General features: G+C 42.7%; 1 protein-coding gene across 8 annotated transcripts in view; it reads left to right on the forward strand.

Annotated features, from left to right (window-relative positions):
* The first annotated feature begins 288 nt into the window (after positions 1-288).
* KAT6B (lysine acetyltransferase 6B) overlaps positions 289-17,081 on the forward strand; it is a 106,094-nt gene continuing 89,301 nt past the window's right edge. The window contains exons 1-3 of one of the 8 annotated variants that reach the window (XM_085065587.1): positions 406-530; positions 7,728-7,828; positions 7,917-8,624. In XM_085065587.1, the coding sequence (XP_084921713.1) occupies positions 8,004-8,624 (621 nt within the window). In that variant the 5' untranslated portion in view covers positions 406-530; positions 7,728-7,828; positions 7,917-8,003. The other 7 variants (XM_085065588.1, XM_085065586.1, XM_085065584.1 and 4 more) reach the window with 7 other exon arrangements.

Raw genomic sequence — 17,081 nt, forward strand, 5'->3', positions numbered from 1 at the left:
GCCCAGCGCGACCCCCCGAGGGCGGCTGGGGCCCCCGGGAGGCGCCGGTGGCCACTTCCCCGAGCCGCCTTCCCGCCCAGGGGACGCGCCGCCCCCCAAACTTTATCGCCTTTCCCCCTTTCTCTCCTTCCCCCCGCTTTTTATTTCTCTTTATTTTTTTTTTCTTTTCCTTTTTTCCCTTTCTTTCTTTAGGGAGAAAAGGTGGGGGGAGCTCAATTTCCCACTTGCCAACAGCAGATAAAAAAGTGGGGAGGGACCTCTTCTGTCACAGCCTATGTAGATTAACCTTTCAATTAGCTGTTATCAGGTCCTGTGTCTTAGCACCAGTCCTCGCAATCTGCGTCCGCCCGCACCGGGGAGGCTGGAGGTCTGGGGTGGGTTTCTGTTTTAATTTCTAAATTAATGATAATTGCTCGCGTGGCTCCCCTCCCCCGCCGAGAGCTGAACGCGTGTGTCTGATCTGCCCGTCCACCTTTTAGTATTTTGGAGTGAGAAGAGGAGCCCCGCGGAGGAGGAGGAGGGGAGACAAGGTATTCTCTCTGTATTCATCTTCTTTTTTTCCCCTCTCGCGGAGGGGCTTAGGGAAGGTAACTGGTGCAATCAATCCGCTGGCTGGGGATTCCCTCCACCCCCTCCCCGGCTCGTCTGGCTCTCCTGGCTGGGTCTCTTCAGTGTGTATGTGTTTGGGGAAGGGGGTGGGGGGAGGCTGTGTTGTTGTTGTGTTCCTGGCTCTGGTTGCAGCCAGGAGAGAGAGCGAGCGGGCGAGCGAGAGACAGAGCGGAGAGAGCGAGCGAGCGAGAGAGAGAGAGGAGCCGCGATCGCGTTTCAGGGGCAGCACATTCCGCAGGAACCGCTGCTGCAGAAACACACACGGGCACAGAAAGGAGGTCATTGCAAGCAAAGGGGGGAACCTGCATCGGAGGTTAGATTCCCAGGAGTTTATGCGGGGGAATAATAGGGAGCATGCGATGGGGTTTGTTTTGCGTTGGGTGACAGGCTGCAATTTGCCATAATAACCCCCTTTCCCTCCCCTCTCCCGGCGCAGGGGGCTTGTCACTAGGCTGGGTACTTTTTTTCCTTTAGCATTGGAGGCTGATGCACGTGTTTGCAGACACTTGCGCTGGGTAAATGCATTGCAATGCTCTGCGTTTTGCAGGGGAGGGGGAGCAGCAGCAGGAGGTGATGGCTGGGTTGGATGGGGTGGGGAGAGGGGGAATGGAGTGGCGGAGGGAAACGGGGGATGGCTGAGGTTTTTGTGTTGCATGTTCCCACCCTGTCTTTCTGAGGAGGCGATTGTTCCTTCGCAGACGGGGTGACAGAGAAGTCCCTGTGCTTCGCATGGCGAAACTTGCAGGGACCTGCATGTGGCTGCAGAGCTGGGAGTCATTGTCGTCGTCCCCGTTCCCACCCCCTCCTCCCTCCCTCCCCCGGCGGTGCGGGGTGTGCGTGTGCGCGATAAGCGGCTGCCAGTGCCAGGCACCTTGGGAGGGTTATGCTGGGATCATGCTGTTCCATCTCGCCCGCCCGGGCGAGTGCCAGGCTCTGAGGCACGCGCGTGACGCTCAATATTTAAGGCCGCTCATTAGTGTGTGTCGCGCGCCCGCCCGCCCTGCCGAGCTGGTTCGGGCGGCCGCCGCCGGTGCCTCGGCAGCGCTCGCGCTCCCGAACAAACTTCGGGAGGGAGCGGGTGGGGCGGCGGCGGGGGTGGGGAGGCCGAGGGGCGGGGAGTGCGGACGGGCGGCAGCGGCAGCCAACGGGAGGCCGGGATCGCGAGGAGTCCCGCCCCCGCTCGCGGCCGCCGGCCAATCGCGAGCGCCCGAGGCCCAGCGGCGAGGAGGGGGGGTGGGCGGGACGCGCGGGTGTGTGGCGGCGGCGACGGCCAGTGTCAGCCGCCGGCCCCGCCTGCTCCCGCGGCTGGGCGGCGCCGAGGGCGCAGGGAAGGGGTGCGCCGCGCGATTGACGGGCGCCGGCCGCCAATGGGAGCGGCGGGCCGGTTGCCGGGCGGGCCGGGGCCGGTGTGGGCGGGTGACGGACAGCGCCCCGCGGCCCGTGAGCGCGCGGCGGCGTGCGCGGCGCGGGCCAATGGCGGGCGGCGGTGGGCGGGGCGCGGGGTAGGTAAGGTTTTAATGAGCCTCCATTGGGCTGTAATCAGTGTCATGTCGGATTCACGTTAAGTACAACAGGGCGAGACAAAATGGCGGCGTAGGTGCGCCGAGCCGCGCGCGGCGGCAGCGGGGCGGTCGCGGCGGCCGCGGGCGGCGCGGAGCGGGGCAGGCGGCCCGGCGCGGCCCGGCGGCGGGAGCGGCGGAAGAGCCGGCAGCAGGGGGAGCCGCTGCGGCGCCCGGAGGAGGCTCCTCCCCCCGCGGAGGTGAGTGGTACCGGGGGGGTCTCACCTGCCTCCCGCGGGGGACGCGCGGCCGCCGCCCCCGGCCCCGCCCGGCGCCCCGCGCTGTGGGTGCGCGCACGGCCCCGTGCTCCCGGGCTGCGCTGCCCGCGGGGCGCCGTGCGCCGGAGCGCGGAGCCTGCGGGCTTGGGGCTCCTGCCTCGGGAACGGCAAATCCCGGAGCAGGGCGTGCAGGGCGCGGAGCCAGCCCCTGCTCGGCCCCTGTCAAATGCAACAATGCCTTGGCCCGAGGCTCTAGGCGTTGCACATCTCCGTGGCTGGGCTCTACTTCAAAAACCTTGAGTTAAGTTGGGGAGGGGAATAGTCCAGCCTGGCGGTGCCACGTTTTGGAAGTGATGTTCTCATTGTGTGTTCTTTGCCCGGACCTCACCTCTCGCACTCTGTCACTGAGCACTGAAAATAACCCTCCCCGGCAAGAGCAGACGGATACCCACCCCTGCTGTTGAAAACCACTATCCCAAGAAGAAATGGTTTCAGTGAAACCCTTTTTCCAGGTGAACTCTTGGCAGTGAATATTATCTTCCCATATTCCCTGCTGTTCTCTAGTACTGTATTTTAAAGTGCTCAGAACTTCCGTGGGAGAGGGTGGGAAAGGTGAATTTGGGTGATTTTGCTGGTGTCATGTTGTGCTGATGCTGTTTCCTCTGGTGGCGCTTGCTGCTGTCATGTTGCGAAATGGTTTTAAGCATATGATCTCAAAGGAGCTTGTGGGGTATCTCAGAGCACAAGCACTTCCATCAGTTCGCTTCACATGTGCCACTCTTCTCTTCACACCCCCAAGTCTTTAGGGTCGTTTTGAAGTTGCTGTAGTGACTACACATCTGTCTTTTTAAAGCACGTAGATGTGTCATTGCCCTTTCTTGTTATTAGTGGGAACTGTATGTTGTGTAAAGAATAACACAATAGCTGGCTTCATGATCTGAGTAATTTTAAGAGTGATATGTGTGATGGGAGTCCTTACCAGGATTTGCTTTCTCCCCATCTTTTTGTAGGTCCCTGTATTTTGCAATAGCATAACGACTATCTTGTCTGTTTTGTGTCATTAATTGAGATGGGGTGTAATACACAGTTGATTGGCTGCAGAATTCTAAGTAATGGCTTGGAGCAAAGAGAAATGGCAAAAATGGAAAGCAATGGCAGTCTTCTCTTCTTCCTCCTCTGCTGCAATCCTTACCTGACCCTGATGCTGCAGCAGAGAGCTGGCCTGCTGCTGCTTCTCCTGAGTGTGTGCAGAGCAGGTAGGAGGGAGCAGAATGAGATTGTGCTTCACAGGTCACCGGCAGGTTGCACAAGTTGCTGTCACCTCCTTCAGCTGCATCCTCCTCTTCCCCCCTTCTTTTTGTTTTTGTTTGTTTTTCTTTATAGCTGTGTTAGCCTCGGTTTTTAAAAGTTTAACTGCATCTACCTTTGTGAGAGCCAAAGCAAATTTTCATTAATTTTCCTAAAAAACATTTAGATTGTATATTGTGGTGTTTGTATAGTACCTTTTAGTTTTGCTTCTAGGGGAGAGAAGCATAGCTTTTTTTTGTTGCCATTTTTTTGACTACACAGCTCGTTTTCACAGTCTGGATCACTTGGAAGTAATTCCAGGTACTAGTTCAGTCTAAAAAACACCTTATTAGAGGATTATAGGATTACTGATGACACCTGAGCTTGAAGTGTTCAGTCACTGCCTTCTTTAATTATAATCAGCTGTGCAGTGGGTGTGTGCCTTATAAAAGGCATATTTGCATTCAAACTAAATCCCAAGCTGAAATTTTGCAACTTCTTTGTATTTATCTGATAATTTATAACTCAGGTAAAGGGACAAGCCTTGACTAGAGATGGCTCTTCATGTTTTAGAGGTAATGTGTTGTAGTTCACTCTCTGAATGCTTCTGTTCTGCAGCTATTCAGTGGTAGACTTGTTAATAGACCAAGTCAGTAATATAGTGCAGTCAAACTTTTTCAAATGCTTTTATTTTCAAAATAAAATACCATAGAATGCAGAAGCTGAAATATGACAAATTGCATAGAAAGAACTTTGTGTCTGTTACCACAAAACTTGGAAGTTGTCCTGCATGTTTAACAGTATGGAAAATCTGATTTGTGATTGAATGAGTGCTGCTGAGGCTTGATTAAAAGTTGGTTAATTATAACAGGAGGAAGATTAATAAATAGATGTGAGTGCCTGATAGTAATTTATAATCACTTCTTTTAAATGTATTTCCTCAAAACCTGTTTGGGTAATCATCACACTTTTTATATTAAATGGTGTATGACCACCTTTTTGTGCTTTTGGTAGAGTTGCATTCTAAACTTAATGACCTGAATGTAACTTTGTACTTCTGAGTGTCCTTTTGTGTTGAATCTTGAAAGCTTGTTTCTAAAACTGTTTTGTTTCTATCTAGTAATTTTGCACGTAAATGTGTATGGTTTTGTATTGCCAATCTTGGATCAATCTGTCTTGATTTCTGAAAGCGTTCCTTAATTTATAGCTCCAGGATCACTCACCCGAATTGTTTTGCTGCGAAAGATGTTCGTTAGTAATGTTATTCTGAATCTTACATGTGGTATACCTTATGATATCAGTCATGGAGGTCAGGGTGCTGCACTTCAAGTTCAGCTGCACTCCAAGTGCCTGAGGGTCTACGTTGTGGCAAAACAATTAAAAACTTGCATTGGATGCACTTGCATGGTTCCCTTAGGCAGAATGAACTTAGGCGCTGTTGGAAAGTGTGTATTTAAGGTGTCTTGATTTTTCCTCCTGTAAGATTGTATCCTGTGTGTTGGAAACTCTGTTCCGGCTGATACACTCTACTGGTGTTGATTTAGTAGGTGCTAGCATGCAGGAGGTTGTATTACAGGTAAGGAGTTTTAAGTAAATAAGTAAAAATGTAGTTCTGAATGGATATGGCTGTGAAATTCCTGTACCAAGCAGTAGACTTTATATGAAGATACAGGTTTATGCTAACCTTTTGCCTCAGTCACTGGCCAATAAAAATTCCTGTAACCCACATGTTATAGCATTTATACCGAAATGTTCATCGCTGTCCAGGAGCCTGGAACAGACCCTGTACTGTGTGTTCTGGAATTTAATGGAAGTGATGTGGTTGCTTGTGTGAAATTTAATACAACAGTACTGCAGTAGATATAAAACTGAGGCAAGCACATCTGACTCAGCAAATGCAGTGTTCAGTATTTAATTAAGTCGTGACTATCGTAATGAAGACTTATAGTGGAACAGCCTAACCAAATAACTTTAAAAGTAGCTTTCTAGGAATCTAGGGCTCTATATGTAGCTACAGAGAACTTCCAAATCTATATGTATGAAGTATGAGTGAGCTTCCACTCTAGAGTTCTGCTTTGTTTTATTGTGTTTTCAGTGTCAGATTTGTGAGAGAATTTATAGCATTTATAATACCATGGAAACTCTTTTCTTTCCTATATTTGTCTGCATTTTGTAGCTACAGTGTTATTTTGGAATTATCTGAAAACACTGAATATAAACAATTCTGTTAGAGAAAGAATAGCTTTTGCTAGCTGGAGTAAATTAAAATGTCTGTTTACAGAACAAGTTATTGTTTGATTACAGATACTTGAAATACACAGAACTGTTATCAAATCCAGCTTGCTTGAATATGGTGTGGAAACAAGAAACAAGATCCAATCCATGTAGATCAGTAGGATTCAGTATGTGAGCCAGTTCAGCATCCAGGCCCTGCATTTGCATCAGGAATATCTTTTTCAGTCTGGTAGTCAGTTGAATTTTCATATTAATAAATCTGAAAATGTTTTAACTTCCATCAGATTCAAGGAGGACAGATTCATAAAATTAATTGATTAATATTGACTGTTTGGGTATAGAAAAATTTTATACTCACCAGTAACCAACTGCTCTTTTGTTACTAATCCTGTTTTGTAGGTATAATAATGTGTGAAACATGATCAGGAATTTATATTTAAAGACGTTTTTGAGGGGTAGAAGAAAAAAAAGGTATAGGACCAAAAGTGAGGGTTGTTATAGTTTTTGTCTTCATAGTTGCAGAGGAATCTTTTTAACAAGTTGAAAATAATTTAGATTACTATATCAGTTCAGGTTTTTTTCCTAGTTATAATTTGCTCAAGTTTTTGAACATGATTTAAATACAGGATGGCTTGAATAAATGAATAAAGATGAGGTCCAGGACTTGTGCAATCATAGATGATTTTGTTATTTGTAGGCTGCTTGCCATAGCTTTATAAATGTAGTTGCATATTAACTAATTTTATATTTTTGCTGTAAAACTGGTGAATCTTCTACTTTACAAGATAACCGATATATTAAGAATGAAAGTTTTTCTGATTTTTGTTTTCCTTTGATTTGAAGTAATCATACAATTCTGTTAATGCCTTCAGAAGTTCTTACTCACACTTTACGGCAGAAAAAACTAATACTTCAAATATATTTGTCTGTTCATTATGTAGCTCCTGTCGTAGTTTAATTTGTGAGACTTTTAATTTTTTTTTCATGTATTTTACCAGAATGAATAAACTCCTCATCAAGATGTTCTTTCAGGCTTCTTAAATGAGTTTTTGTAGCCACTGAGTTTTCTATTGGAGTGATGTATTCCATAATAAGTAAATAAAATTTTTTGTTAAACTGTGAATCACTAAAACATTTTTCAGTGTGATCTCTTTATATGTCTTTGTGCTGACAACCTATTTATGTGAAAATGCCTCCTGTTTCATTTCTGTTCCTAAGAGTTTGTATCAAAAATGCTTTTGACTGCACACCTTAAAATGAGAAGTGCCTTTGTGATGCCTTTTGGTTTTGTGGGATACCTAAGTATTAATGAAGGATATAATACTTGTAACTTGGTTCTGATATTTTGGTTTCAGTTTTTCTGAGTTGTGTAATCAACATGGCAGGACACTTTAAGACAGGATACTGTAAGAAATGGCAGCAGTTAATAATTTATCTTTCATTGGTTGGGGTTTGGTTTTCTGTTTGTTTGGGTTTTCTAGTGCATGTATAATCCATGCAGAAATGATTTGCAGGCAGTTTGTTTTAGAGAGTGTTTTCAGATCCCTGACTGAATGGAAATTGTCTAACAGGTCAGTAGTAGGTTAAGTGTTAGGGTGATGGAATTCAGGAAAACTAAATCCACTGACTGTTATGAGAAGCAGAAGGATTTTATGATGACGTGTTTGGTGTGGGGTGGGAATTGTCAAATGTTTCATCACAATGATTTTTCCATACTGCAGCATCTGTAGTATGAATGCATGTCTGCGTTGTTTTCATTTTAGCACTTCAGCATTAACTGTATTTTCTCCCTGCCTCTTGTTTTTTTTTCTTTTTAAAGGTTGCCACAAGCTTTCTTTTAAGGACGTACCAGTGTCATCACAGATGAATCCTTCCTACGTTTCAGTAATAGTAAAGTAATTGGAAGGTTTCAGTCAGCAGGTATTTCTCTGCCTTTTCTGACTCCTCAGGGTGGATATTTTTGACATGTGTCCAAGCTGTATGTGGAATCCTTTCATTTGTGTTTGAGGTGTGAACAACCTCTGAAAGATCTGCTAAAAGGATAAGGAGGAACCTCTATGGGTAACTCTTGGCTGGAAACAATTACTGGTCAACCATGGTAAAACTTGCCAACCCTCTTTATACGGAGTGGATTCTGGAAGCTATACAAAAAGTTAAAAAGCAAAAGCAAAGGCCTTCTGAAGAGAGAATATGTCATGCTGTTTGTGCTTCCCATGGATTAGATAAGAAGACTGTTTCAGAACAGTTGGAGCTTAGTGTTCAAGATGGTTCTATTCTTAAAGTTACTAACAAAGGTCTTGCATCCTACAAGGACCCAGATAATCCTGGACGGTTTTCATGTGTTAAACCTGGCACTATTCCTAAATCTGTTAAGGGATCTAGAGGAGCTTGTAATGAGCTTCGTAATGTGGATTGGAATAAACTCTTGAGAAGAGCAATTGAAGGGCTTCAAGAACCTAATGGCTCCTCCCTGAAAAACATAGAGAAGTATTTGAGAAGTCAGAATGACCTAGCAAGTATTTTCAACAATCCTGCCTTTCAGCAGAGGTTGCGGCTTGGGGCCAAACGGGCTGTGAACAATGGGAGGTTACTGAAGGATGGTCCTCAGTATAGAGTGAATTATGGCAGTTTGGAAAGCAAAGGAGCTCCAAAATACTCCAGCACCTTCCCAGCTTCCCTTCCACCTGTCAGCCTTTTACCCCATGAAAAAGACCAGGTAAGTCTGAAAAATGAGAGCTAATGTAGAAATGAAAAACTGTTCTTGTTATCCTTTGTTTATTTCCTTAATGCAAAAGTAATGATTCTTCTCGTGCTTTATTTACCCATTTAAATGGATATGAGTGGAGATGCATGGCCAAGATCCATGCAGAATCAGTTCTGGTAAATGAATTTTACTTGGTTCCCTATGTCCTGCCATTCTGCACTGGATAGTTTGTGGATTTTCAGTAGATGAACAGAGCAGCAGGGAAGAGTACAGCTGTGTGCTCTGTTGTAGGTGTGAGATTGTTCTGTCTTGCCTGACGGACTGGTGTAGCTGATATCTGCAGTGTGATTTGATTGTGGCCTTTTGCCTTCATCTTCTGCCTGGATACACTGTTTTTTTTCTTGTGGTTTGAACACCACCTGAAGTACCACGGGTAGGACTCATGATGTTTAAGACCATTAGAATTATTATTTTTTAATTATATTTGTATGTAGATAGTTTTAAAATTACAGGTAATAGAAACAGGAATTAATGTAAATATTCTAGGAACAGAAGTGAAGGTGTTAGAGTGACAATTTGAGCAAAACTGCAGGATCCTCCTCCTGTTTCACTTTTGTTGAACTCCCTACATGGGTTTATTTTTGCTATTACTTGGGTCTTGTTTTGAAGTTAATTGTTCACAGGGTTTCAGCCTTGAGGGAGAAAGGGCTATCAATTAGTTTTTTGCTTATGAAAGGATAGTGTCAAAGACATGTCTGCAGGCATTCTTTGATCATTTCCCATTTAATATGGTGAAGTGTGTTTGGAATTTTCAGTGTACTTGGGGGAAAGAAAGCTACCTGTTGTTGAATAGGCTTACTTAAAATATTTGTAAGTTGATGGTTTGGGGGTTTTTTTGTCCATTTTCTCTTTTTTTTTTTTTGTTTTTGTTTTCCTCTTCTGGCTGGTCAAGTTTGATGGCAGTTGTTTTAGACATGCAATAGTCCAGACAGCTTTGCTGTTGTAGAGGTGCCACCAGTGTCTCCTAGAAGCTGTGTGATGGTTTTCACTTGTGTTTTTTCTTTGATTGTGAGATGCTGGAGGGTGCAGAGTATAAAGTGCTTTAGAATTATTTAGTGAGGTCTTCTGGGACAGTTGTTTGGCGAACTGTCAGAGGTGAGTAGTTGTAGCTTTATTTTTGTGAGCTTCTCTAAATGTATGTTAAAAATTATTACATTTATATATGGATATCTATTTCTGTCAAAATGGACTTCTTGGGTATTTGAGGGATGCATGGGGCTTCATGCTGTATAATCAGAATGGAAATTCAGAAGTGCTGCATACTGTGCAATTACTGCTGTAGCCGTACACTATAAACATTTAATTACTGGTAGTGATAAAGCTGTCTTTTTAAGTACTTTGAGTTTCTACTGTAATTCCGATACTGTAACGACATGAAAAATTTGAGGGCTGCAGTACTGAGCAACCCAAGTAACATGAGTTCTGTAGGAAAAAATATCCCTTGCTAGGCTACCTACTGGGACTGGCACCCATTGCAAGGAATGTTAGTTGGGTCATGGTGCTGAAAAAGCCATTTCTGCCGTACTAAAATACTGGTATAAGGATAAATCTGTCTTCTAGAAGTTAGCCAAACAAATCTGTTCTCTAGCAAGTGCTTTGGCAAGAAATAAGCTTTCATTTGGGTGCCTCAAAATTAGCAGTGTGACTTGCGTGTTTAAAAACTGGCATACGGTTTTTCCTGACAAAAATAGTTTTGATGTGAGGTTGGTGAATCAGTAGTTCTGTGTTAGTGTAGTGCACGAGTTAGTTGTGCTAGCTGTGACCCAGGCTACTGAGCAAATATATAGAAACTTCTTTTAAATACAGAATTTTTACTGCCACTATCTGTGGCCTTAAATATTTGAGGGACAGTTCTGAAAGTAAGTGTATGTAAGTTGTCCCTGTTATTGGGTTGTGCCTGCTTCTTCATTTGAAATGGTTGTTAATCTGTATATAAGCAGAATGACACCGCAAGAAAACTGTCAGTCTATTTTTATTGGAAGCATTTAAGTGACAGTATGGGGCATGTCAAGATTATTTATTGAAATAAATACAGTAAACATATCCAACTTGCATCTCTTGAGAATGGCTAGTGTTTGATGAGATTGGTGTATTTAAAAGTTTCTTTGGCTCTTTCTGTAGCTAGCATAAGTAAGAGATAGTTTTTGTTGAGGTGGCTAATTTTTGTATTTTTTTGTTTTGTTTGTTTGTTTGCTTGGGGTTTTTTTCTTGTCAAATACTAGAGGTGAAGTTCTAGTGTGTCTTCTGTTGACTTTTCTGGAGCAGAACAAATGGAGCAGTGTGCAGAAATCTGTTTTGGTGACTGTGGAAGTTTGAGTAATTTTGATTTTCTTTAATGCATAAGCAACATCTCATCAGGATGAGACAGTTAAAAGATATGGTGCGTTAGAAGTGCATCCGAGCTCTCTTTGTCATTCTGAACATTCACGCTCATAGTACCAAATGCAGACTCTGAACCTTTCTTCCTGAGTGAGTGAAAGGTCATCAGAAGAGACACAGTATGGCCTGTGTGGGACTAGGTGGTTTTGTTGTGTGTGGGTTGTTGTTAGTTTGTTTGGGGCTTTTTTGGTTGTTTGGTTTTGGGATTTTTGTTTTTGTTTGCTTCAGTCACCCACCTAAAGCATCTGAGTATGTAGTGCACTGAGAAGATAAATACTGTTAAAGTGCAGTGTCACTGCATTTAGTTTTGCTGACCTGGAGCCTTGACTATGTGACAGGAGTGTGGAGTGGTTTTCATTCTATGGAATACTTGGAACAGGGAGCTGGAAGTGTCTTAGTGGTGATGATATTGAGCCTCTTTCCTTGTCCTTATTAACTGGCTCATCCAATTCAACTAGATAGAGTTCTCTTGTTTAATTCAATTTAGAAATAGTTGCAGTAGTTACAGCAATATAGCTGCCATGTTTCTTCCTGTTATCCATAGGCCTAGAAGAAAGGATTAGTATAAAAATGGTATTTCAAGTGTTATCCTAACTCTACTGGATTTGGGCAAATCTATATCAACTCTTGAGTTACAGCAAGAGAAAGCATGCAGTGCAGCTGTTTAAATCTTCCCTTACTTGATTCCTTTCCATTCCCTAGTGTGTGTGGAGGGTTGCTTTTCCATCTCTGAATGAAGAGATACAAGGTTCATGGAAGGACAGATTCTGTTGGGAGGTCAGTAGCTTTTGGCAGCTCTATGGTGTCTAGGTGGTACATTGTAAGTGCCATGAGTAGTATATATTATATAAAGGACTCTTCAGCTATCTCAAGTATTCTGGTGGTTACATTGAGGTAAATGCTCACTTGATATGTCTGGACAGGTAACTTGAATCAATGCACTTCAAAAGATGCTTGTTTTAGTGCTGAGTGTGTGAAGGTCAGCATCCAGCCAGAGGGGGAGCTGCTTTAAGAGGGAAGGAAAACTGTAAACAGTGGTATCCTTCAGGATGAAGACTTGCAGCGTCTTTATGTCCTGAAAAAAAAACCCAGAAAAAATCTTCCTCAAATAAAGAAACAAAATACCCCAAAAAAAGCACACATGCAAGAAAGCAGAAAAATAATTTATTTTCTTATGCAGCAGTTTGATCTCATGCACTTCACTATGTTGCAGTGCATAGTTAAACAATTTAACTGCTCTTATGTGCTCTTCCTTATGCTCAGAGTATCTTGCATAGATACCCTCCCTTTTGCCTCACACCTTTTCTCACCAAGCATTTTCTGAAAAGGGCTGTATGAATTTGTTAACCAGAAAATGCAGTGTAAAAACTGGTTACATAGTAAGGAAGGGTGTGAAGAGAGAGGAAAATTGAGTGATACTTAGCTTTTCAATAAACCCTTGAAGCATTAAAATACACTTCTGGAAATGCAGCAAAATGGTTTTTAAAACTTATGGTTAATTTTAAGAAGGGTATTTAATTTGTCTTTAATGGTATCAGTTGCAGAATGGCGATATTTCTGATGTTTTCTCTGAGTGTGGGCTGTATTGTTCCTTGTTTTTCTTGTCACTTGGAGAAGCACTAGGAGGGTTCTGCAGTTTGGGAGCTGCATGAAACCTAATAAGTCTTGGGAGTTAGCCATCTCCTGAGCACAAATGCTATGTGACTATACACTCAAAGAAACAGGTATTTGTAGGCTGTAGGCAGCTCTTTATTTGCTTTTTTTTAGACATAATTTAAAAGGATAAATCCAGCTTTTGAAGGTGAAGAGGGATTGACCATTGTAACACTTTCAGAGGGCAGTGGGAATGCATAGTGTATCTCAGTAGTTAGATCTTTGCTATGTTCAGAATAATTAGTACTTAAACTTCAAAAATGCAGTTCAAATGGAGATGGCTTGATCTTGGTTCTCCTGAATGCTCTCCTGAATAGCTCAGCAACTGTGGTTTTCATCTGATTCTTGGCATGAAAAATTTTATTAATCTCTCTTTCACTTTCAGTTTGTCTTTCTAAGCTGACTTTCATGCAAAACCAAACTTGTTTTATTAATTTTTCTTACCCTCAACTCCTATCTAATTTTGTTTTCACTGGCCTACGTACATTTAGCTTTTCAAAGTGTAACTTGGCATGGGTTGAATTTCAGTTTTCTGGTATGTAGCTTGTGCCAGTGAAGACACTGGGTGTTCCTCCTTCTGTCTTTCAGGCAAAGGGCCAATCTATAGCGAATTGCTTTTTTGGCATCCAGGCTCCTCCTTGCTCAGTTTTTCAGCTTCCTGCCTTCCTGTGAGTAGGCAGCAAGACAGCGTTGGTTGAGATTTCTTGTTGGTTCTGTTCTCTAGACCTTCCACTCTGCAGAAACAGAAAAGGAAGACAGAAAGGAATGCACACTGTATCTTGCAGATTTACACATAAGGGAATATTCATAATGCCGGGGAGCTGGCTTTTTGTGGTGTCTGTGCTTCTGAGGGTGAGTCTGAGCACCAAAATACAGTGATGGGAAAGTTTCTAGAGTGTCTGCAGTGCTACAATTAAAGAGGCTGTGCACAAGGAAATTAAAAAGAAATCTAGGTTTGAACTTGTTAGTCTGTAAAACATCGTTGTCTTCAAATGCAACCTTTGTTTCTCTCCTCATAACATCTTCATGGTGACAAAATACTGAGGAATGTTGGCATTACTTGACAAACACTAAGTTTCATGTTTGTGCTTCTCATTATCCCAATTCACAAGTTACCTTTATTTCTTGGAAGGGTAGCCTGCACCTTAACTGTGTGTAGATCTTGTCCTAGAAGCTCTGGGATGATTGCTCAGTGCTCCTGATCTTATGTTTTGGGTGTTTTAGTTTTTTGAGTTTTGATTTTTTGGTGGGTTTTATTGTTGTTGTTGGTTTTGTTTTATTTTTGGGGGTTTTTTTTGTGTGTGTATGGTGGGTTTTGGTTGTTTTTGTGGTTTTGGCTTTTTTGGTTTTTTTTTTGTGTCCCTGTAGCTTTTGAAATGCTAAAAGTACCAACTCTGTGCACAAGCCAAGGGAACACATAAAAATGGATCCTATTAACACCTGAGATACTGGGGCTTACCAGAAATTGAAATGGAAAAGTCTTGTCATCCTGTATTGTGGAGAAACATATCTTACCACTGTGTAGATGGATATATCTGGCTTTGGGAGCTTTTTTTCGGGTTTTACAATTCAGCACATTTGGACCAACCCAAGAAGCATGCTTGTAAAAGTTTTCTTGAATTGTATGGTAGGAAGTAAGTTAAGTACTGCTATTTCCTGAGTTAGATTGGTCTATTCCTTCATAAGGCAGGGTAGAGGTTAGTTTTCCATTTCTGATGTGAGCTGGTTTCTGTAAACAGGGTCATATTTGCAGTAGTCTGTAGAACCATGGGGGACAAGTCTACTCATCCTTTTTTCCCCCCTAAGCTGGATATTCTGAATACAGTTCTGCATGGATGTGCACATGGTTCTTGTTTACTGGAAGGAGTGATTCCAAACCTTATACAGCAAGCTGTTTAATCCTAAGACTTGCTAAAATTTTATTCTTTTGGTTGTTTCCCTTCAAAATTAATTGGTGTGATGTTCTGTGGTGAGTCCTGGATTGAAACTGACAGCAGTGAGTTGAAGCAATCCTGTGTAGCTCCAGCAGTTCTATTGGTGTTTATTCATCTATGCTATTTTCTGTGAACTCCTCTGTCATAACTGGGAGTGACATTTGATTCCTAAACTATGGTGAGAGGTTCTACTCTCTGCATTTTTCCTCCCAGACTAATTTTTCTTCAACTAATCAATGCATGGATATCTCCTTTGTCAAGATTCCTTCTAAAACACAGAAATATCAGAAGGCTGCTTAGATATAAGGAGAACTACCTAGTATATTTTCTCAATGCTGTTTCCTTACCTGTTTAAAGTGTCTTTGCACTTCGGTGTTCAATCATAGTGATGGTCTTGACTCTTGGGTATTTTTTCTGTGTCAGTTGAAATGTGATAGCAATTCCATATAATTTTATTGTTGCAGGAACTTTACTGTAAAACATGTGACGAAAAATCTTGATAATTTGCAGTTGAAGTTGTCTGCTATTTTTGACATGTTATTTTTTTGTCAAGGAAGATCTCAGGTATGGATTAACTGCTAATTGACCACAATTTTCCAATTAATTAGGTGGAAATGGCAAAAGAATCTCATTTTTGAAAGAATTTCAAGCTAGCATTAAGAAAAGACTCAACTGCTATAAAACTTTTCTTTACAACTGTGAATCCATTTATGGCCCTGTTAGCAACTTGCCTCTCTGTATTCAGGACTATATTTGCCATGATTTGAGGACCTGTTTCAAGCCAGGTATTAGGACTTTATGGAGCTAAATGGATGGAGTGCTGTTGCGTACTGGAACAGCAGCGTTAGGACTCAGATGGTGGCTGTAGAATTTTGAGCATGATGGCACATCAGTTCAGGTATCACTTAGCTGGCAGATCTACTGCTGTCCCTGTGGTTACCTGGGAAGCAGCAAATCAACTTTGTTTAGAAGTGTGATTTCCTTCAGTTGCAAAATTACTTCTATTTGTTGTTGTTTTTCCCAGTCTGCTTATTTCCCTCATTAAGGAATATTATTTCTGGTGTCACATAGATCTTTCTGTGGGTTTTTTTCTTCTCCAGGTTCTTTGTGAAGAGCTTAAAGTTTTTACAGGCACAGACAGCTTACTTGAAATGAATGGGTGTGATCTATTTCAGGGATGCCTGTGCAGGCAACTCCAGGGTTGCTGCTCTTAGTTCTAGGTTTGTGTGGATTATTGTAACTTCAGGTTGTGCTGTGGATAAGATGTTACATAAAGAAAAATCCCTTGTGGTGAGGGAAACTGCAGACTTGTAAATTGTCTTCTCTTGTGTCTTGTCACTGCAGTACTAGCTACATGTGTGCACGAATTTCTGCTTTGTCAAGTTTTTTGGGTCTAGAGGGGTAGAGTTCCATCTCTCTCCCCTCGTGGTTGTGGTGGTACAGTCCAGTAGTTACCAATTAATGCAGTCCTAGGTGGCATAGGCTTGAGACTTCTGGTTTTAATTACAAGCAGGACTCTAGAACAGGAAAAAAGCTGTGTATGATCTCAGCAGAGGTGTCTGGTAGGCATGGCTGATGTTTCCTCATCTAGGAATAGAAGTAGAGCTGGCTTAAGCTGAGGTGATTTTGCCACATGTTTTCCACACGCTCTCCAGGAGTTAATTTCATCACTGGTGGTATTTTGAAGTTGGCTTCAATTTCACATCTGTTTTTTTCCAAAATGGTGCAGATGAGTGACTGTAGTTTTAAGTATGCAATGTCCATGTATCCATGGCAACACTAACTAGCAGTGTTTGCATTTGGCTCAATAAAAGACAAATGTCAGTGGCACCTGTGTTTCAGACACAGAGTACAGGCAGTTCTTAACTTATTCATAAGTAGAGTCATAGAATTATTTAAGGTGGAAAAGACCTTAAAGATCAGTGAGTCCAACTGTTAGCCTAGCATTGCCAGGTTCACCATTAAAGCATGTTCCCAAGGGCTGCATCTGCATGTTTTGTGACTGATTCCAGGGATAGTGATTCCAACACTTCCCTGGGCAGCAGGAAGTATTTACAAGTATCAGTTGAAAGGAGTACAGTCAAGATAAAATTGCTGCAGATGTGTGGGACTGTTGTGTCAAAGCACCTCTTTCAGTACTACATATTGGGTGATTATAGTGATGATGGAGACTGCTATTTTTCAGATGGCAGTATAATGAAGTAACTGGCGCAAGTTGCATCAAGGGAAATTGCAGATAGACGGATAAAATCCTTTAAAATGAGGATGGAGAGACATGGAACAGGGACTCAGAGTGGCTGTGGAATCTCCATCCTCGGAGGTGATCAGAGCTGGACTAGGCAAGGTTCTGAGCAGCCTGATTGGTAAAAATGTGAATAATACCTAACTTGCAAGTAGTGTGGAATTCTTTAAAATGCTTAGTATTAGTGGAAATGAGCAGTAG

The sequence above is a fragment of the Lichenostomus cassidix genome, chromosome 6 (assembly GCF_008360975.1).
Source record: "Lichenostomus cassidix isolate B80296 chromosome 6, HeHo_3.0, whole genome shotgun sequence".
Classification (NCBI taxonomy): domain Eukaryota; kingdom Metazoa; phylum Chordata; class Aves; order Passeriformes; family Meliphagidae; genus Lichenostomus; species Lichenostomus cassidix.